Consider the following 20,612-nt stretch of genomic DNA (forward strand, 5'->3'; position numbering starts at 1 on the left):
AAGATAGGAGCGCAAAGGGGCCCGAAGGGGTGGCAGAAAGTTGAAGGGCATGTCCATGGGTGCTGGATCTCTGCCGTTCTGGGCTGTGGTCTCCAGCTCGGGAGAGGAGGGGCTGGAGACTTTGGTGCTGCCCGGCTCGGCCTGAGCCCCATTTTCCTTCACAGACGCAGAGCCGGTGGGTGACTTCCCCTGTGGCAGGGAGGCCCCTGCCCGGCTGTGCGAAGGTGGCACCGAGTGCCGGGAGTACTGGCCGGGACCCAACTTCGGCATCACCAACTTCGACAACATCCTGTTTGCCATCCTGACGGTGTTCCAGTGCATCACCATGGAGGGCTGGACAGACATCCTCTACAATGTGAGTCTCGTCCTGGAGCTCCCACGCCCGTGGGTGGTGCTGTGGACGCGGAGCCCCACCCAGGGGCCATGGGGACCGGTGTCAGCTCAGGCTCTGGACCGGGGCCTACAGCTTCTGTTAGGAAAGTGAGCGGAGGGCTGGGGGGCAGGGGTCCGAAAGGGCGGTTCCTGGGAAGGGTCTCCTGCTGCAGACGAAGGCGGACGAGCTCGCTCCCAGTCTGGCTGGTGGGGGCTGTTTCACCCACGACCTATGTGCGTTTCACCCACTGCGAGAGACGAGGCTGAGGCAGGGGGAGCTGTGGGTAGGGATGACTCGCCGTGTGTCCCTGCAGTGGCAGGGTATAGGACTCAGGGACAGGGCTGTCACTGCGTGGGATGCCGGACTGAGCCTGTGCCTCTCCTGTCCCCTCCCTCTCGTCAGGATGGTGCTGGGCTGTCTGGGTTTGGTGCCTGTGACCACGTTGCTCTCAGCTTCCCTCTTCCTGAAGCCCTTCTGCTCCTGAGCAGACCTTGGTCTTTTAAAAATGTGACAGCCCCCCCAACTCCCCCGCCCCCAGCCACCTTCTGCCCCCTAGAGCCCTAGGAGCCACGGGCCTGAGAGCCACTAAATTAGTACCTCAGGGCCTCTGGGAGGTGGGGAGGGAAGGAGCCAGGGAGCCAGGAAGCTGGTCTCTGGCCGGGAAGCTCAGGCTGGTGGCTTGCTAGGTCTGACGTAGCTACAGGGCGTGTTCTGTGCAGATGTTGCGGTGGGAGGGCCCTGGAGCACACGGTGCTCACGTCCCTTTGAATCCTTGCTTGTGTGCTAGTGTGGGGCTTGGCTGCAGGCCCCTGGAGCCCTGCAGTGGTGTGGCAGTGGACTGGCGGACAGGGACAGACAGGGACCCTCTGCTCTGTGCCTCCTCCATGGGCTCAGGGGGCCTGGTGAGTCTCGGGGCTGGGCATTCAGCAGGTGCTTCGTAAATGCCCGTGAGCAGGCGGGCGGCCGGCAGAAGGGGAGTCGGGGGAGCTGGCCCAGGGTCTGGTGGACGAGGTTCCGTTGTGGAGTTGCGTCTGATGCAGCTCTGTTGGCCTGAGGGACAAAGGCGGCAGCGAGGGAGAGCTTGGCTGTTCTCTCCCTACAGCAGATCAAGGAACAATTTCCACAAAGACGGACCCTAAAAATAGCTGTGTGCTGGTCACATCCCTGCCAGCCTCACCCGAATGAGGGACGCAGGGCAGGCCCGCACCACCCCAGTGCTCCCTGGGGCTTGGCAGGAGGCCGCATGACTCCGTGACTCTGATGTGGGTCTGGGCTTCTGGGGAGGGGGCGGCAAGAACTAGACCAAGGGCAGGAGGTGTGGTCAGGAAAGGGCCTCAGAGGCTTCGTCCAGCGCGTGCCGCCACGGCCCCAAGGGGTGCCGGCCACGCCCTGTGATGCTACCTGTCTGTCCTAGGGAGGGCAGGAGGCCTTCCGTAAACCGGGGCTTGGTAGGGCACTGCTTTGAAAAGACCTGTGAGGGTGTGTGCAGGGCTGATACACAGTGGCTGCGGGCTGGGGGCCCCCGGACATGGCCATGTGACGCTGGTGGCCACTGTCCACACCAAGGGCTCAGGGGCCAGTTGTTGGTGGTCAGACAGGGTGTTTGAAGAGGGCTCTCTGCAGGGAGAGCCGGGCCCTCACCCCCAGCCCGGTACATGAGTGTCCCGGCCCCCACAGACGCATGCTCCTTGTGCTGCAGGGCACACGCTGTGTCAGAAGCCAGGAGACAGGGCGTCTGTGGACCAGCTGTAGCCAGGGGACAGGGGGTAGCCAGCAGCCCCTGTGAATTCTGACAAGGGGGCGATGGGGTCTCAATGGAGATGCCTGCTCAGAGCGGACTCCTGAAAACCTGGTGGCCGCAGTGGAGGGGACTGCTCCAGCGAGAGGCGAGAGGGCTCCCTGCATTTGGAAAGGAAGTGAAGTCAGCAGTGAACGCCCCTTGGGCTGAGAGTCCAGTTCTCAAGTTCTCGAAGGGCAGGGCAGGGGCAAGAAGGAAGAGCTTGCCTGCCCCCTCCTCCCTCCCAGGCTTTGGTGGCATTGGGGTCGAGCCCCCACGGTGGCTGCGGCAGGAGAGCCAAGGCCGGGCCCCGGGGCACAGAGGAGGTGTGTGTCCCTCCCTGCTGACAGTCCCTAGCTGTGGCCGGCCCCTCCGTGCAGAGCACGGGGACCCACTCCTTAGCTGCTGGGACCAGACAGAGTGACTGAATCGAGACTTTCCTACTAGAAGAGGCTGCCGCACGTGTTCTGTTGCTCAGCACGTGCCCAGGCTCTCTTCCGGGCCACGGCCACCCGCAGGGCCACGGGAGGGAGGCAGTGTGGCTTTGCGATTACATACGCGTGCTTCTGACATGTTCATTGTCCCGACTAGTAACCACGTAACGCCCTGAGCCAGGCACAGGCTGTGTGTGCTGAAGTGGGCGCAGGATGGGCTCGCCTGATGCCAGCTCGTGGGACCGAGACCGGATTGAGAACCAAGTGGGGTGGCCTCAGCCACTGGGGAGGGGGTGCCTTTCAGTGCGGAGGGGAGAGGTGGGAGCCAGGTGTCTGCTCGGTTTCGTTCCTGCAAAGAGTGGGGGGCCCCGGTGTTCTGCGTTGGCCTGTGACGTTTTCAGTGACCATCTTGTCCCAGTGGGGTGCTGAGTATGCAGGTGGGTATGTGAGAGGGTGGGCCTGCTGGGATCGTTCTTTCCTGAGGAGCTTTTATACATTCCAGATGCTCCTTCTCCATCACTGAAGGGCCTCCTGCAGCCCCGTCGTGCCTGCTGTGGGTCTTCTGCGGGTGAAAGTGTGTTCAGATCCGCTGCTCGTTTAAAAGTAGGGTCACTCGTCATTTTATTATTGGCCTGTAAGGGTCCCTGGAACATCGTGGGTCTAGACCTGTATCAGACTCATGACTCGCAGGAACGTTTCATATTCTACGGGTTGCCTTTTCCTGCCTGATGTTCTCACTGGAAGCACGAAAGATTTTTATTTTGATGAAGGGCGATTTTTCCTTGTTTCTTTTTACCACTTGTCTTTTGGTGTTACACCTGAGAGTTGTTATCTCATCCAAAGTCACGATGATTTATTTTTAGAGTTTTCTAGGTTTTGTCCTTGTATCGAGGCCTGTGGTCCACTTTGCGTTAGTTTCTGTGGATGCGGGGAGGGAGCGTCCAGCTTCCTCTGACGTGTGGAGACCCCGTTGTCCCTGCTGCACTGGTTAGAGAGACCACTCCTTCCCCGCTGAATTGTCTTGACACCCTTGTGAAAGTATCAATTGATCGTAAATGTAAGGCTTTATCTCTGGATCGGCAGTTCTATTCCATTGATCAATATATCCTTGGTGGGGGGCAAGTTTTAAAATTACAACTTTCCTTTCCTTAATAATTATGGGACTGTTCAGTGTATCTGCTTTATGTTGGGCAAGCTGAGGTGGTTCGTGCTGTGAGGGACTGGTCGGCCGCACGCACAGCACCCGTGGGTGGTGCCTCCGCCTCCCCTGGGCAGCGCTTGCCGGGCCTGCGGCGGCCGCCCGTTTCAGCCCTGAGAGGAGGAGTTGTGTTTTCTCTTTCTTTCCTTCTGGGTCAGAGAGGTATCAGCTTCACTGACTGTTTTCAAAGAACCAACTTTTAAAAAATCAACCTTCTGTATTATTTTGGTTTTCAGTTTTGTTAATTTCTGGTCTCGCCTTTATTGCTCACTTTCTGCTGCTTGGCTTGGGTTTATGTGGCGCTTCTTTTCCTAGCTCCCCGAGGTGCAAGCTTACATGGTTGGTTTGAGACTTCTCCCCTTTTGTAATGCCTGTGTTTAATGCTATGACTTTACCTCTTGGTGCTGCTGTGGCTGTGTCCTTCTGACTTGATGTATTGTATTTTCATTTTCATTCAGTTCAGTCTGTTTTAAAATTTCCCTCCAGATGTCCTCTTTCTGCTGCGTGGGGGGTGGAAGTCCTGACCCCCACTAGGCCCTTCAGACCACACCTCAGGGGCGGTGTGTGTCTCGTTACCGCCACGTGAGAGCAGAAGCCCCCCACGGCGGGGCGGTAGGAGAGGGCTCATCACCCCCTTCTCAGGGCGGAAAGCCCCGCCTCCCTGCTTGCTGTTCTCTGACATCACCCTGGTCTGGGGGTGTGGGCAGGCTGGCACCGTGGCGGCCGAGTGGCAGGCCAGGCTCCCTGCGGGGTCGCGGCGGGCCTAGTGCAGGTGTCGTCGGAGCCGCCTGCCTCGCTGGCCGCCCCTTGCCCTCTGGTGAGAGAGCTTCTGTTGCCGGATTCTTTCCTGGGCCTGTCGGCCCTTCCAGGCTGCAGATGCTTCAGCTGCGAGTCGGATACAAGCAGACAAGTGGCAGCCTGGGAACCTCCCCGCGGCTGGCGGGGCCCCGGCTGGTCTTCCTTTCCTTCTCACCACCTTCTCAGGTCCGTCTTGTCTGAGCTCTTCAGGTGCCGTCCGGGTGTTTGTTGTCCTTGGCGGAGGAATAGGGAAGAGTGTCTCCTCCACCTTCCCAGCAGTAGAGTCCTGCTTGTTTTGTTTCTGAGATGAGAGGGCGTGGCGTGGCCGCTGGTTAGAGAGGGGAGGTCTCGGGAGCCCCGTCTCTGAGTGGGCAACACGGGGAGAAGCAGCAGTGTTCCCGTTTCCTGGGATGGAGACAGCTTTGGGGAGTGGCCTCCAGGGAGCTTGGTGGCTTTGGTGGTCGTCACAGCCCCCAGGTCTGGCAGAAGTGTGGTCCGGGGCACAGACGGCACTTCCTGTTGGGAGTCGGGTGTCTGTTCAGGGTCAGGGCCCAGGAATCAGGGGCCACAAGCTGCCATCGTTCCAGGGGCCCGGGACCTTCGGGCATAGAGCCTGTAAGTCCTGCCGGGCCAGCAGACACCGCAGGGTGGGCATCCCCCAGGGCTGTCCCCCGCCTCTGTCCCGCCCAGGCCTTGGCCCTGGACTTGCGCTCCCTCCGGAGACAGGCGCACAGGGCGGTGGCCGCCTGCTGCAGCAGCCCGCACGGTCGGCTCCCGTTGGCACTGGATGCTGTGGAGTGAAAGGTTCTCGCCCGTCATCCAGGCTGCCTGGGGCCTGTGCACCCACAGAGCCGCCGGAGATGAGCTGCGGTCCGCAGAGCCTGCCCTTCTGAGGGCTGCCGCCCTCCTTGCCCCCCTTGCACTCAGTGGCTTAGGCCACGCCTGAGTGCAGACTGTCTGGGGCCAGGCACGTGGCCAGAATGTTCCCCGGCAATCTGGGGGCTTGCTGTTGATCTGGGGACATGTGGCCGGGGCTCCCTGCCTCGGAGCTGTGGAAGGTGCTGCAGACAGAAGGTCAGACTCGGGCCTCGGGGCCCGTGGGCTCCACACAGCAGCAGCCAGGGGAGGGGAGGGGGTGTCTGGGCCGAGGCCAGCGTGCGGCCCTTGGGGTCCCTGGCAGAGCCAGCATGCGGCCCTCGGGGTCCCCAGCAGCCTTTGCTCCCTCAGGCTGCTCCGTGGCTGCTCAGCACACTGGGCAGTGGCCAGCGCTGAGGGTCCCTAGTCCTCTGGGAACCCCAGCTGCAGGGAGAGCTGGGTGGGAAAAGCAGGCAGGTCTGAGTGTGGGTCTGGCCCGGCCCCTCCCTGCCTGGATGCTGCAGGGGCGCCTCCATGGCCAGAGCTGTGTCTTGTCCCCGTCCTTCCTCATCTCCTCTTGCTTCCAGACCAACGATGCTGCTGGCAACACCTGGAACTGGCTGTACTTCATCCCCCTCATCATCATCGGCTCCTTCTTCATGCTCAACCTGGTGCTGGGGGTGCTGTCGGGGTAAGAGACTGCGAGGGCTGTGCTCCCAGGCGTGGCGTCAGGCATCGGCGTGTGTGACGGTGGTGGTGGTGGGGGTGGGGGTTGCCTGGCCTGCGACCTGGCCTGACCTGGGGTGGCACTCCTGCGTCCTGAGTGCTAGCCAGCTTCTCTCTGTGCTGCCCGCCCCCTGACCCTGACCGTCGCTGTCCCTGGCCTGCACCCTGGCCTCTGACGTGGGGGAGGGGCCGCCACCACCTCTAACTGGGTCTGTGGTGGGTTTTGGGCAGCAGTGGTGACCGGAGAATGGCTGGAGCGGTCCTGAGTCTCAGCTGTGCTGGCTGTGGGCTCTCCAGCCCAGCCCTGCCCCCCGTCATCTCTCTGCTGAGCCCCAGAAGAGGACAGGGGAGGGAGTGAAGCTGGGGGCCCTCCTTGGGAAAGGTGCTTCCTGGTCCCCACACTGGGAGGGGGTGGGCACACAGGGCCCTCCTGCCTGCGTGGGCGGGTACTGGGGGGCCCCTACGGTGGGCTGGAGGAGAGCCTGGGGGCCCAAGGGGCAGCTGTCACGCTGGCCTGGAAAGGAACAGCCACAGAAAGGACAGTGGTGAGGGCCGGGGCCTCTGTGCTCTGGCTCTGGAACGTGTCCCTAGCTTTGGTTCTCTCCAGAAAGGGGTGTGATGGTCACTAGTGTGTCTCTGAAAGCTCCTGCGTGGGGACCAGCGCTGGGGACAGGTGTGGAAGCCCGTGGGGAAGTGCATGGTCTGAGCTGGGAGGCAGGGGCTCCGAGGAGGCACCTTGCGGGAAGACATCTCTGCTGAGACCCAAAGGGCACCAGGGATGAGCTTGGCAGAGGAGGGAGGGGCCTCCCAGGTGGACAAGAGCTGGTGTGGTACCTGTGCTCAGAGCTGGGGCTGCTCAGAGCTGGGGATGCTCAGGTCCTGGGGCGCTCCAAGCCTGGCCTGCGTGTGGTGGTGAGAGGGCTGGGCCGGCCAGCAGCCAGGCTGTGGGGAACATGGGCTTCGGTCCAGGGACAGTGCTTGGTGGGGGGTGGGGGTGGCTTTGAGCAGTGCCCCCTGGAGAAGGTGCAGGAGGGACGAGGGTGGGTGGAGCCTGGGGGGCCTGGTCACAGGCCCCTGTGAGCGTCCTTGGGGGTGATTTTCCTGATCATCTCAGCAGAGCCCCCTAGCGGGTATCCGGGTCCAGCCGAGGGACCCCAAGGTTGTCTTCCAGCCCAGTGTGGGGCCTCTAAAGCTAGGGATCCATGCACAGCGTGTGGGTCCCTCACCGGGCGCCTCCCTGGCATCCTGGCTCAGGGAAGCTGGTCCGGCAGCTGCAGCTCGGCCCTGTCTGGGTGGGTGGGCGGGAGACTCGGCGGTTCTCCTTCTGAAGGGCTCTCACCCTTCCCTGCACCCCCGAGGAGCAGGGCGCTGTGACCTGAGGTGGGTGGGGCCTTCTGGTGGCTCTCAGGCCACCCTGCCCCTGCCCCCAAACCCTCCGACCCTTGGGTACCCTGTGGTCTGTAGATTCAGGGCTTGTGGGGAGAGGTCAGCCAGGCGCAGCCCTTTCCTTCCACGGCCAGGGGGGCTGCAACTCAGGCCCTGGGGGCCTCCAGCCCAGCTGGGGCTCAGCCCTGCTCAGAGCTACACTCTCCCTCTCCCAGGCTGAGTGCCAGGAGGCAGGCCCACCGGGCCCCCTGCCCCCAGCCTGGAGCTGCTTTTCCTGGACAGGAAACAGCCTCTCGGCTGAGAACAGGCTGCCGGGCTGTGGTGTCTGCGCGCTGACCCGGGGGTCCAGATCCTGCGCCCGGGCTGCACGGAGAAAGCTGGGCGAGCCTGGATGCACGTGTGCATGTGTGCACGGGTGCGTGTGTGCACAGGTGTGTGCATGTGGGTGTACATGTGTGTGGGTGTGCACGAGTGCTGTGTGCATGGGCGTATGCTGCGCAGGTGTGTGGGTGTACATGTGCACGGGCGTACATGCGTGTACAGGTGTGTGCACGCACGCAGGTGTACATGTGTGTGTACATGCATGTGCGTGTGCACGAGTTGCTGTGTGCATGGGTGTATGCGTGCGCAGGTGTGTGTGTGCAAGGTGTGTGTGGGTGTACATGTGCATGGGTGTGCGTGTGTGTGTGTGTGGACAGCCTCCTCTGGCACCGGGAGCCTGGACACCGGGCTGAGTGGCATTTGCTGGAGGTCAAGCAGGCCAGAGGCCCATTGCAAGCCTCCGGGCTCGGGGGAGGCTCACGGGCTGGAGAGTGTTTCCCCCTCCTCTCCAGCCTGCCCTGACCCAGCCCCTCTTCTGCTCTCCTCTTCCCTCCCCGCCCATCCCTAGCCAACCGGGGCTTCTTGTCCGGGAGTGTCTGCAGGGCAGCAGTGGGCCAGGCCTGCTCTAGGCAGGGCATATGGCCTGGTCCCTGCCCCCGGGGGCCCCTCAAGGGCACCGAGGTGCTGTCCCTGTGGGCCGGTGTGGCAGGAGGGGCAGCTGGGCCCTCTGCAGCTCAGGTCAGAGGCCAGGGTGTGGTTACAGGAAGGGCGGCCTGTGGCCACACCTCCTGTCTCAGCCCCTGCACCCCTGACCTGTGCGCTTTCGGCTGCTGCATCACAGAGAGTTCGCGAAGGAGCGTGAGCGGGTCGAGAACCGCCGGGCCTTCCTGAAGCTGCGGCGGCAGCAGCAGATCGAGCGGGAGCTTAATGGGTACCTGGAGTGGATCTTCAAGGCCGGTGAGAGCTGGGCTGCTGCCGTGCCCTGGCTGCCAGCTGGGGTGCCCGGACCCGGGGGGACAAGACTAGTCTAGTGAGGAGAGCTGAGTTTCCTGGAAGAGTTTTGCAGGGAAAAGGTGTTTCTTTCCAGCTCACCAAGGTCTGACCCCAGCCCAGCCTTCACCTTGTTGCTGCCCTTGACCCGAGCCCCTCCTGTGCCCTGGCTCTGTGCCCGCCAGACCTGGAGTTCCTAACCCCCTCGCCTGGCCCAGGCCGGTGCCCCTTCCTCTGGGTGGGGCCCCCGTGGTACAGCGGGAGGTTTCTCAGGGGCCTCCTTGGGGTTAGCTCCCCTCGTGGGACAGCTGTGCTCAGGGAGGTGACTTGTGAGTGGCCCTTTGGGACACAGAGGGGGTGTCTTTCCTGATAGAAGAAGCTCTGAGGCTTCTGAGAAGGCAGGATCTTGTAGGCTTCGGGGTCGGGACAGGGGGGCTCTGACCTGAGGCCATGTCTCCCTGCAGAGGAGGTCATGCTGGCCGAGGAGGACAGGAATGCGGAGGAGAAGTCCCCTCTGGATGGTAGGTTCCGTCGTGGGCACTTGTTACCCGGCAAGAGAGCTTGGCGGCCCGTGGGTGGCGCCCAGTGTGTGCGCTTGCATGTTGGTGCATGATGCTGTCTGCTAGGCCAGGCACCTGCCCGTCCGGGACACGCGCACATGGGCCTGGCAGAGCCCTTCCTGGAGGGTGGTCCTGTGGCAGTCGGCCGCGTGCCATGGGCCAGCGTGGCCGTGGCTGGCGGTGGGCTCACACAGCGCAGCCACGTGTGCTGCAGTCTTAGCCCGGGCGGCACAGCGTGGCCGCTTATGTGTGACTGTGAGTTTACATGGAAAGACCCCACAACGACGTGGAGGGGAAGACACAGTTTCTCCGCCTCCCTCAGCACAGTTCAAGTGCCCGATAGTCAGACGGGGCTGGTACTGCCCCCTGTCGGTCAGCAGGAACTAAAACGTGTCCCTCATCATGGACTGTCTGTCTATGGGAGAGCTTTGCTTCCAGAAGCTTTAACCAGCTAGTCACACCCAGCTAGCTCCGTCTCCAGGGCTCAGGGTGACGCTGCCCCAGTGGCCACGGGGGCACACGCAGCACAACCTGGGGCCACTGGGCCAGGGCGGTGGCTGTCTCCACACTTCTGCTTGGGCCGGGTCAGACAGCCTGGTGCCCACCGTGGTGTCAGCTGGGCCACACCCAGCGCCGTGAGCATGTCTGCTGCCTGGCCTGGCTCCCGCCGGCGTTTCCTGGCACGCTGGCAGCAAGGCCTTCCCCACGGACGCCGTTGTGGAGAGAAGGGAACGTGGGGCCACCCTCAGAGCTCCTGTGCCTTTGCTCTGAGGACCAGGAAGGGCCCAGAGGGGCCAGGAGCCACCCCGTGTCCCTCACCTGCAGCTCCACGCAGGAGACGAGGACAGGCCCAGGTCCCCAGAGGACGAGGCGTCCTCTGCTGAGCGCCGCCCGCCTGAGGCTGGCCAGCCTGGCTCTGGCTCAGGTGTCCCCTCTGCCCTTTGTTTAAAGCAGTGCTGAAGAGAGCGGCCGCCAAGAAGAGCCGGAACGACCTGATCCACGCCGAGGAGGGCCAGGACCGGCTGGCAGAGCTCTGCGCTGCGGGTGAGCCCTGCGGCCACCGGCTCTGTGAGCCCGTACCTGCCCAGAGATGGTGGTCCCGGCTGCCCAGCTCTCTGGGGCCCCCGTCCCCTCCTTCCCCACTGCCCACCCCCCAAAGTCAGCCAGTCCCGAGCCCACTGTGCCGCAGGAAGCCCAGCGTTCTTGGGCCTGCACTCAGATTTCCAGCCGGCCTGAGCTGCGTGGTGCGGGCTGCAGCCTGCGCTGGGCTCTGCCGTCCCCGTGGACACGGAGCCTCCGTCACATCCCACGGCTGGGCCGTGTGTGTCACTCCCTCTGCAGGGACTGAAAGTTGCTGGCTGGCTCCCTCTAAGCCCCTGTCTGGCCTCCGTGTCCCAGGAGGCCCCGCGGCTGCTGGCCTGTTAGAGGGTCCACGTGTCCGATGCAGCCGGGTTCCCAGGCCATGGGGAGGAGCAGGGAGTGTGGGGCGAGCCCTCTTGGCGGCACCCAAGGGTGCAGCCACGGAGACCCCGGCTCTCCTTTGTGCTCCGGGGCAGGGCCAGGGCCCACAGCAGGCTGCGGGGGCGAGTGTCCCTGCAGGGGATCTTGCTGGGAGGGGCGAGGGCACATTCGGCAGAGGGGCACGTGCCCTGGGGCTGCTGGCCCCACATGTGCTCAGCGAGACCCTCTCCCCAGGGTCCCCCTTCGCCCGAGCCAGCCTCAAGAGTGGGAAGATGGAGGGCTCGTCCTACTTCCGCAGAAAGGAGAAGATGTTCCGGTTCTTTGTGCGGCGCATGGTGAAGGCGCAGAGCTTCTACTGGGCGGTGCTGTGTGTGGTGGCCTTGAACACGCTCTGTGTGGCCATGGTGCACTACAACCAGCCGCAGGGGCTCACCACGGCGCTGTGTACGTAGCTGGGCCGGCCCCGCCCCACCCCCCACACCGCCTCCCGCTCCAGCCCGGAGCCCTGGGCGGGACCTCGGCCCTGACTGAAGTGCCCCCGGCTGCCCGGGCCCTGCAGAGCTGGCCGTGTGCTGGGAACCCAGCTGATCTGGCTAGAGCCCCACCCGCTGGGCAGTGTGAAGCGAGGAGGGGCCAGGCACCCTGGGGAGGAAGCTCGTGGGGTGACCAAGCAGCCCTGTGTCCTCCCTTGTAAGGACTTCAGGTCTACGGTGCAGGGCGCACAGCTGCTCATTCCACTCTGCCCTGAGGCGGCTACTCCCACTGCGCCCTGGCTGTTTTCGTGCTCCTCTGGATTGGCTGGACCCTGGTGTGTCCGTGACCAGGGCTGACTGGCAGCGCAGTGTCCGTGAGCTGCGGGGTCTGCGTCGTGGCTTGTCCTAGAGGAAGCTGGGAGGGGCAGGGCTCATACCCCAGGGCTCTGCAGGCCACACGGCGCTGGAAGAGCTCACGAGGTTGCGAGACGGGGACCCCCCCGACGATTCTTGTCTGTGCTGTGGTCACCACCTGCACCCCCCTCCCCGCCCCCTGCCTTCCCGGGCTCAGAGGTGCGCACCCGCCCTGCTGTCTGTGGCTGCTCTAGAGACGGGGCTGGTTTGGGGGTCCCCAAGGGCCTTTCTCTCTCTGGGGAGCCCTGTGTGCCTGAAGCCTCCTGAGGTGCCCCTGACTCCCAGTCCCGGGTGGGCCAGCCTCACACCCCTCTGTGGGGCCACGGAGCCCGGAGGCTCCTGAAGGGCTCATGGGAGCTGTGGACCCGGATCGCTCCCCAGGCCACTTGGTCATGTGGGCGGGGGCGGCTATGCTGGGGGGCTCCAGGCCCGTTTCCCACATCTGTGTTGACATGGGTTGCGGGGAAGGACAGAGGCAATGGGCGCAGAGAGCACAGGCAGCCCCCCATGGACACTCGGCACAGCTCCCGGAGGGCGCAGGCTGGGCTGCACCGAGCCTGCCACCATCTCGCCTGGGGCACGTCCTCCGTGTCCCTCGCGGGCTGCTCTCGCCAGTCTGCCGGGCAGCAGGGGGAGCATCCGGGCAGCTCCAGCTTGCAGGCGTGTATTGGTGGCTGAAGTTCCGTCTCTGTCGCCGCTTCCCAGGACCTGAGCTCCTTGGGGGCAGCCGCAAGCGGCAAGGGCAGGTGCCCTGTGGCCTCATGCCGGGCGGCTCTGGGACCCGGTCGCCAGGAGCCTGGGGTCCTTCCAGGCTGCTGGGCCGTGTGAGCTGCACTGCAGGCCCAGCCCTGCCCCCCTCCCCCCCCCCGCCTGCTGTCCGGCCTGCCTGGGGGTCAGCAGGAGTCCATGCCTCTGGCTTGGGCCTCTCAGCCTCTGCGGGGCCTGGCTTGGGTGCTCTGGGGGTGTTTTGGCTTCAGGAGCCGGGCTTGCTCCCAGGGGCGGATGGATGGCCCATGTCCTCAGGCCACGTGTCCGTCCGTGGGCAGTGCTGCTGCTCCTTCCGCTGGCGCCGGCCCCTGCTGCTGCAGGCCGACCCGTGGTGCTGCGGAGTCCTCTGCAGCGCGGTGCAGAGCTGGGGAGCAAGCTGGTTGCGGGGTGCGCGGGGACGGCAGGAGCCACGAGGCCCCTCGTCCGTGGTCTGTCTCACCAGGACCTGCTGGAGGTGCAGAGGCCCCGGGAAGCCTGGGCTCGTGGCTGCCCTGAGCTGACCCTCCACAGCTCCCCACAGCCTTGGCGCTCTGCGCCGGGCCCTGCCCTGGGTTCTGAGCCGGCTGGAGGCCACGGCGGCCTTGGCCTGCTGCGTGCGGTAACGAGCTGCTCCTGTCGGCACTTGGGCAGGAGGGTCAAAGACAAGGACTTGAGCTGATGCCTGGAGCTCCCGGTGTGGCCCGTGGCTGAGCTGGTGGCGTCTCCTGCTGGCCACGGCCCAGTTCTTCTCACTCTGCCTCTGTGGCCTCTGCTCAGGCTGGGTCAGCGGCTGTGTCCGCGCCTCGGCTCCCGGCATGCTCTCAGCTCCAGCGTGTCCTTCCTTTGGTCCCAAGGCAGCAGCCACGGGAGCCTCTGTGGGACTCAGAGCCAGTGCTGGGCTGCCCAGGGCTGGGGATGCTGAGGCTGCGGAGATGCGTGCCAGTTAGTGGGGCGAGCCGGGCACGAAGCTAAAACCTAGCTGGTGCTGTGGGGAGGGGACTCCGCCGGCCACCTCTGCGTGGAGCAGCGGAGGGACTGAGCGGCCCGGTGGGTCCAGGGATGCCCAGCCCGGGTGCCCTGGGCTCCAGTCCACACTCCTGAGCCCAAGCCCGGAGCTCACTTCCGAGCCCACCCCCGGGTCCCGTGGCACCAGCCACTCACCGCCGTGCAAACTGGAATGAGCACCTGTCTGCGTCCCTCCCAGTCCCCTGCTTATTTATTCCCGTTCTGGCTGAGGTTTTGGAGTTCGGGGCCGCAGACCGGGCCTGGACAGCTCGACCCTGCGAGGCCCGGGGCCTGGTGCCCTGGTCTGGGCTGGCGCAGCTGGGAGGAAGCCCCGAGCTAACCCCCTCTTCTCCGGCTTCTCCTAGACTTTGCAGAGTTTGTTTTCCTGGGTCTCTTCCTCACAGAGATGTCCCTGAAGATGTACGGCCTGGGGCCCAGAAGCTACTTCCGGTCCTCCTTCAACTGCTTCGACTTTGGGGTGAGTGGGCGGCCTGAGCAGGGCTCAGTCAGTGCTGGTGGCCTGCTCCGTTTGTGGGGTCGGGCAGAGGCGGCCCGGACCCTTCATCACCCTCTGTGGTCGGGGCAGCTTTGAAGCGAGGCGGGCGTCCGAGCCCCGAGCCGGGACCAGCTGTCCTGAGCACTGAAGGCGCTGCCTGCAAAGCGAGGACAGGGGTCCCTGCAGAGTCCCCAGCAGCCAGGGTGGGACCTGGAGCCGCGGTGCGGGCAGAGGGGACTTAACCAGCTCCTGCGGCCAGCGCTGCGGCGGGCCAGCCCTCCCAGGATGCTCCTCGTGTGGCCGAGTCGCCGGGGCCCAGGGCTGCGTGGCTGAACTCAGGGGCGTCCGTGAGGGAGCCCAGGCTCCCTGGCCTCAGGTGCCCGGTCTCGTGGGGAAGGAGACCCGCGGCTGCCAGGCATGGGTGCTCCCTGCCCCCACGTCCTCGTCCGGCCGGCACGAGCAGTTGATGGGTTCGCCGAGGGTGGCCATCCTGACAGGCGTGCGGTGGCGCCTCGTGATTTCGATCTGCGTGTCTGACGGTCAGTGACGGTCAGCAGCTCTTCACGTGTCTGGCCAGCAGGGTGTCCTCTTCAGAGAGGTGTCTGTTCAGGTCAGCCCTCTGCCCATTTTTTAAATCAGGGTGTGTGTTTTTTTGGTGTTGAGCTGTATGAGTTCTTTATGGATTTTGGATATTAACCCCTTGTCGGGTGCATCAGTGGCAAGTGTCTCCCTCCACTCAGTGGGCCGTCCTTCTGCTTTGTTGATGGTTCCCTTTGTTGTGCACAAACTTTGGAGTTTGATGGAGTCCCATTTCCTTATGTTTTTCCTTTGTTTCCCAGGCCCCCAGAGGTCTATCAGAAAAAAATATTTCGGAGATCAAAGTCAGAGCTTACTGTCCGTTTTCTTTTAGGAGTTTTGTGGTTCCCAGTCTTCCACCACGGTCTCTAATCCACGCGGCGTTTATGCTGGTTGGGGTGTGGTCTGTTGCCTGGACCAGCCCCGTGTCCCCCACGCCATTGACTGGAGCGACTCCTTCCCCCGTCTCATCCTCTCGCCTGCTTTGCCAAGTGTTCGCTGAGCACGAAGGCGCGGGGTTAACGGTGGGCAAACCAGCCCTTCCTCCTGCTCGGCCTTCCGTGTGCTGCCTGAGCAGCTGCGCGTTCCCAGGCCGGCCGGTCCCAGCTTCTTCTCACGGAGCAGCACCCCTGTCCCTGTCCCCTCAGCTGTGCCCCGGGCAGCAAGGAGGCCCGCCGGGCGGTCTGCTCGCTTCCTGAGCTCGAGCTCCGTGGCGCACGGAACCGCAGGCTCCCGCGGCTGACAGCGCGGCCCCCAGTGTCCTCCTGCCACGCTCCCTGCTCAGCGCGCTGCCCGGTCCCCTGGCGGCAGCTCCGCTCGGTGTCCGTCTCCGCTTCCAAACCCGCCCGGGTTCTAGGTTTTTCTCACAGCAGCACCTTTTCTGTTGCCAAGGTCTGTACTGGTTTCTCTTGCTGTGGGACCAATTGTCCCAAAGCTTCATGGCCTAAAGCAACAAACATGCCCTCTCATTTTGATGGGCCAGGCCTCAGGGCTGCGGCTTCCCTGGGGGTCCTGGCTCAGCGTCTCTCCTGAGGTGGCATCGTGGCCGGCTCCTGGGCTCCCCTCCTGGCACGTGCCTCAGGGGACCCGCTCCCAGGCTCTCTCCCTCCATCACCAGCAGCCTCGGTTCCTGGTCACGTGGGCATCCCCCTAGGCCGCGGCTGGTGACCTGGGGGGAAATCTAACCTCAGAGGTGACATTCCATCACTTTTGTCACATCCTGTTTGCTGGAAGTGAGTCCTCCAGGGGACAGGATTATACCAGGGGGTGAGCCCGGGCGCCGGGCACCAGCGGGTTATCTTAGAGGCTGCCATGCTCCGCAGGGGGCATGGTCTGAGAATTCGTGAACTGTAGGAGCAGGGCTGCAAGACTGACAACGAGAAGGAAGCCTGTTTGGAGAACTGTCTGCAGCCCTGGCCCCGCCGGCAGCTGAGTGAGCCCTGAGAGAGGCCACTGGTGCGGCCAGGCTGTGTGTGGCAGCTCGTGCTGCCCGGCCACGGCTGGTGCTGGGCTGTCAGGGCGCCCGGGTGTTGGCACACACCTGACACCCCCTGGCAGGTGCGGCTGTGTTCACGGTGGACGTCTGTGCAGCGGTGGCTGTGCATTTGGGGAGACTTGGTGCTAGTGTGATCCCCAGACCCGCCAAACAGGTTCATGGCCACTGGTGACCGTAGGCACATCTCCGTGGTGTGCCGGGGCCTCTGCCCGGAGGCCAGCATTTCTCAGGGGCGTGGTGAGGACGCTGATGGTAGCCGATCTATCGGAGGAGGGTGTGAGCAGGTGACACCCTGGATAACACACGAGCCTCGTGCAGGCCGTGGAACTGAAGAGACTGATGCTTGACGTTTGCGTCCTGCGCTTCAGCTGCAGGCGCGGCAGGCAGGGCGGGGGCTGCTGAGGTGGCCACGCACACGCAGGGACGTTGCGCGGACACGCTCACTGGGCGCGTGTGCCCCGGGGCTGACCCCAGCTCCATTGCAGGTCATTGTGGGCAGCATCTTTGAAGTGGTCTGGGCCGCCATCAAGCCCGGGACCTCCTTTGGGATCAGCGTGCTGCGTGCTCTGCGGTTGCTGAGGATCTTCAAGGTCACCAAGTAGGTCCCCGTGGGCTCCTGGGCGGGGGTGGGGCCGCGTGGGAGGCCAGCCCACAGTGCACTTGCTGTTGGGAAGTCGCGCTACCGCTGTGATCCCTGCTGCCGGGACCTCTTTCTGTGGCCGGTAGTCGTGTCAACACAGAAAGGGGTGAAACCGCGCGGCACGGCTTCCTGCCGGCCTCGTCTGGGGCGCCTCTCGGGGCCACGCCGATAGCCTTCGGTGTCGCCAGCGGGGCTTCTGCCCTCGTCAGCTTGTTCCTGTCAGGCAGCCACTCCTGGGCGAGGGGCGTTGGGAGGCACAGAAGAGGGTAAAGGGGGACAGTGGTGACAGAAGGAGACTTGACCTGGGGAGGTGGCCACACGCTCACAACGTACACGTGACACGTACTCCTGAAACCTGTGTGACTTTATTAACCAGTGTCCCCTGACACACCCAATAGAAAGGAAACGGTCACTCCTTGTCATGAGCCCTCTCCTGAAGGCCGCAGTCCCACCTTCCAGCTGTCACAGTGAGCAGTGACCGGAAGGCTGCTTGTCCTTCTCCTGGCAGCGCACTGGCCCGGCCCTGAGGGGACTTTGGCCTGCTGCCCTGAGCCAGCCTGGCCCTGTCCCCAGGCCACTCCGTGTTCCCAGTGTGACCCCAGGTGGTTGTCAGCATCGCTCTGGAAGCCTTTGCCCACAAGGAGGCTGAGGCTGGGCAGAGGGGGTTAGTGAGTGAGGACCGCTGGGCGGGATCTGGCCTCACTGCGGAGCCGTGGGGACAGGACCAGGGAGAGACGCCCCAGCCACGGTCTGACAGCCGCTGGGCTCCAGCCCTGAGCTGCTTCTGCCGTGGCCAGACAGCAGGGCCCCCGGTGGCTGGGTGTCTGAAGCTCCTCCCCTGCGAGCCGCTGGGGTGTGGGGCACACGGTGTGGCAGCCTGGGTCTCCGAGGCTGCGGGGCCCCGGTCCCCCTCCCCCCGTGGGGTGCGCGGCCTGTCTCCCGGAGCTCGGGCTGAGGGTGGTGCCTGGAGGGGGCCAGTCACTCTGAGGGGCCAGCAGCACGGCTGTCGGTGGCCTCAGGGGGCCCATGTGCTGGGGACAATGAGAGGGACTCGGGGTCTGGCCTCCAGGAACACCTGACAGGGTGTGGGGGGTGCTGGGGACGCCAGGAAAAGAGTCCGAGAGGGGACTCAGGCCAGGTTTGCAGCCCACGCGCGGCCCTCCCTCTGCTGGGGGTCTGCGCAGGGGCAGCGGTGTGACTGTGTCCTCGTGCGGGTTCTCTGTGGGCTGAGGACCGTTGTCCCCAGTTCACAGGGGCCCTGGAGGCTGTTTGGGGGGCCGGGGTGAAGCTGGCCGTGTGGCTGCCCGAGGGGAGGTGTGTCTGCTGAGCAGAGTGACAGCCGCCGGTTGGGGAGGCGAGTTTGCACGGGACATGCTGGCCGCGCTGCCCCCATGGGCCTCTGGGGGCGAGGACGGTGGGTCCGGAACTGGAGAAAAGCTCCGCCTCACTCCCGGGTGCGGCTCTCAGGGTTTAGAAGGTCCCGACGCTGCTGGTGTGAGCGCAGAGGGGTCCGGAGCTGGCCGCCCCAGCGCGGCGCGGCCCCCCGCTCACGCCGGCCCCGTCCGCCCGCAGGTACTGGAACTCCTTGCGGAACCTGGTGGTGTCACTGCTGAACTCCATGAAGTCCATCGTCAGCCTGCTGTTCCTGCTCTTCCTGTTCATTGTGGTCTTCGCCCTGCTGGGCATGCAGCTCTTCGGCGGCCAGTGCGTGGCCCCGCGGGGGCGGGCGGCCGGGGTGGGCGCCGCCGGGACTGCTCTCCCTGCGGGGCAGCCTGTGGCCGGCACTGGTGCTGAGGGCCACGTCCTCCTGGCTTCTGACGACAGGGCTTGTGTTTTTCTCAGGTTCAACTTTCAAGATGAGACGCCGACGACCAACTTTGACACCTTCCCCGCCGCCATCCTCACCGTCTTCCAGGTAAGGCCCCGGCTCGGGCACCCTCCCGTCCTGCTCCTCGTTAGCGCCTCCGCAGAGCCCAGACGCCTGGGACCCGACTTCCCAGAAACATAGGGGAGCAAGTGGGGGATGAGCTCCCACGTCCCCCCTGTCCCGTGATGCTGTCCCTGGGGGCTCCGCTCTCTGGCAGCCCCCAGCTTCCATCCACAGCTCCTCTCTGAGCCCAGGGACCTGGGGCCAGAGCTGTCTGTCCTGCTTTGAGAAGAAGCAGCGAAACGCCCCAGACTGACCGCTCCGTCCTCTCTGGCATCCGCATGCGCCCCCGCGTCTCCGTGAGCCTCTGGCAGGGCTCCCGCTGGGACATGCTGCCCTCACAGGGCTCTAGCTCCACTCGGGCTGCACAGCGACCACTTCTGTCCCACGAGGCGCTGGGGCACCATGCCCAGCACTGAGCCGGTGGGGTGGTGGTTTTGCCTGTGCTGGCTCTCAGGGCAGGCCAGCAGGCTGCGTGTGCCAGGCCAGGGCCCGGCTAGCAGGTGTGGCTTTCTTTTCTTGAAGGAATTCAAGTATTCTAAGATCGAAGTGTGGGTACACTAAAAACCTTTGAACTCTGCCCTGAAATGCCCGAATGATGTGGTATGTGACTTATAGCTCAACGAAACGGTTATTTTAAAAAGGCCATACCCACGTCACACAGGAGATTGTGTAATGGTCAGCTGCATCTGCCAGCGGAGCCGGCGGGTGCCCAGCCCCCACGTTCCTGGTGGGCGCATGTGTGGATGGATTAACCTGTGAGTCAGGAGACGGAAGAGAGAAGGCGGTCCTCCCAGGGGGTGCGCAGTGTCCCCGACTGCCCCCAGGTGGGGCCTCGGCCTCCTGGCTTCAGGCTCAGACTGGGACCGACGCCATCAGCCTGCGTGGGGGGCTGTGTGCCCTGGGACCTCGGCCAGTCCCTTGTGTCTGTCCCTTCCGGTTCTGGGTCTCGGGAGAACCCAGGCTAAGGCGGCCTGAAAGCGTTACAGTGAAAGCAAAAGGAAGGGCACCTGGTGTGCAGGCGGTGAGGGCGTGTCACGAGAAGAAGAAAGGAAGTTTGGAAAGGGACAGACACAAGTGTTATCTGCAAATGACATGATTCTTTATGTAGAAGAGAGGGAAAAGTCAGTTGGAAATGAGAGAATTCACTGCCGTTGCTGAATGCAAGATCAACATACAGAGATATGGCTTCTGTGTGTAACAACATCAGTTAGAAACTCCAACTAAAATGAAAGATTTTATTCACAGTAGTAACAAAAGCTATAAGGTGCCAAAAAAAATAAAGCTACAAAAAAATAGGCAAGACTTTTATGGGTGAAAGTAGAAGTTGCTGGTAAAGGACCTCAGAAAATGACCTCGTGGAGGGATCTGTTGATAAAAGGGAACCCTCCCATGGTGACGGCCTCAGTTGTCCCGACTTGAATCCATGACGTCACTGTGCTCCTGGCCCCGGTCCCCACAGGACGGCGCTGGGAATCCAGCGTCGTCTTTACGTGGGAGTCGGTTCGCCCTACCCCACTCTAACGCAAGACTTTATACGAAGCTGTAGCCACGAAGGTGGAGAGGTGGAAAGAGAAAATATCAAAGGAACACACCGCAGAGCCAAGGAAAACGTCCACGTCTGTGCAGGAGGCCGTGCCCAAGAACAAAGGCCTCCTTCAAGGGGCACGGCCACATTGTCAGGAAAGTGGGTACACAGGGCAGTACCCACAACCCCAGTTATTTTAGAAACCTCCATGTGGAAAACCAAACTTAAAATGACTTGAACAAGACAAAAATCTCTCTGTGAACCTGGGATGGAGAAGAATTTCTTAAACAGGATACAAAAAGCAGAAACTGTAAGATGAATACATTTCACTATATCAAACATTTTTTCTAATATAAAAATAGATTAAAAGCAAAGAAAAAAACCAGAAGATATTTCCAAAAACTGTTACCGACAGAGGATTGGCCTCTGCCA

At 63.4% G+C, this 20,612-nt stretch overlaps 1 protein-coding gene across 3 annotated transcripts in view; it reads left to right on the forward strand.

The window, feature by feature from the left end:
* CACNA1B (calcium voltage-gated channel subunit alpha1 B) overlaps positions 1 to 20,612 on the forward strand; it is a 126,492-nt gene that overhangs the window by 22,055 nt on the left and 83,825 nt on the right. For 2 of the 3 annotated variants that reach the window (XM_090275076.1, XM_090275077.1), the window contains exons 6-15: positions 165 to 355; positions 6,023 to 6,126; positions 8,710 to 8,825; positions 9,323 to 9,379; positions 10,373 to 10,462; positions 11,114 to 11,323; positions 13,884 to 13,996; positions 16,571 to 16,683; positions 18,298 to 18,429; positions 18,568 to 18,640. In XM_090275076.1, coding sequence (XP_090131202.1) covers positions 165 to 355; positions 6,023 to 6,126; positions 8,710 to 8,825; positions 9,323 to 9,379; positions 10,373 to 10,462; positions 11,114 to 11,323; positions 13,884 to 13,996; positions 16,571 to 16,683; positions 18,298 to 18,429; positions 18,568 to 18,640 — 1,199 coding nt within the window. Of the gene's footprint in view, positions 1 to 164; positions 356 to 6,022; positions 6,127 to 8,709; positions 8,826 to 9,322; positions 9,380 to 10,369; positions 10,463 to 11,113; positions 11,324 to 13,883; positions 13,997 to 16,570; positions 16,684 to 18,297; positions 18,430 to 18,567; positions 18,641 to 20,612 lie in introns of all 3 variants that reach the window. The other variant, XM_090275075.1, reaches the window with a different exon arrangement.

This window comes from Furipterus horrens, unplaced genomic scaffold (genome assembly GCF_987537825.1).
Source record: "Furipterus horrens unplaced genomic scaffold, mFurHor1.1.pri manual_scaffold_4, whole genome shotgun sequence".
Classification (NCBI taxonomy): Eukaryota; Metazoa; Chordata; class Mammalia; order Chiroptera; family Furipteridae; genus Furipterus; species Furipterus horrens.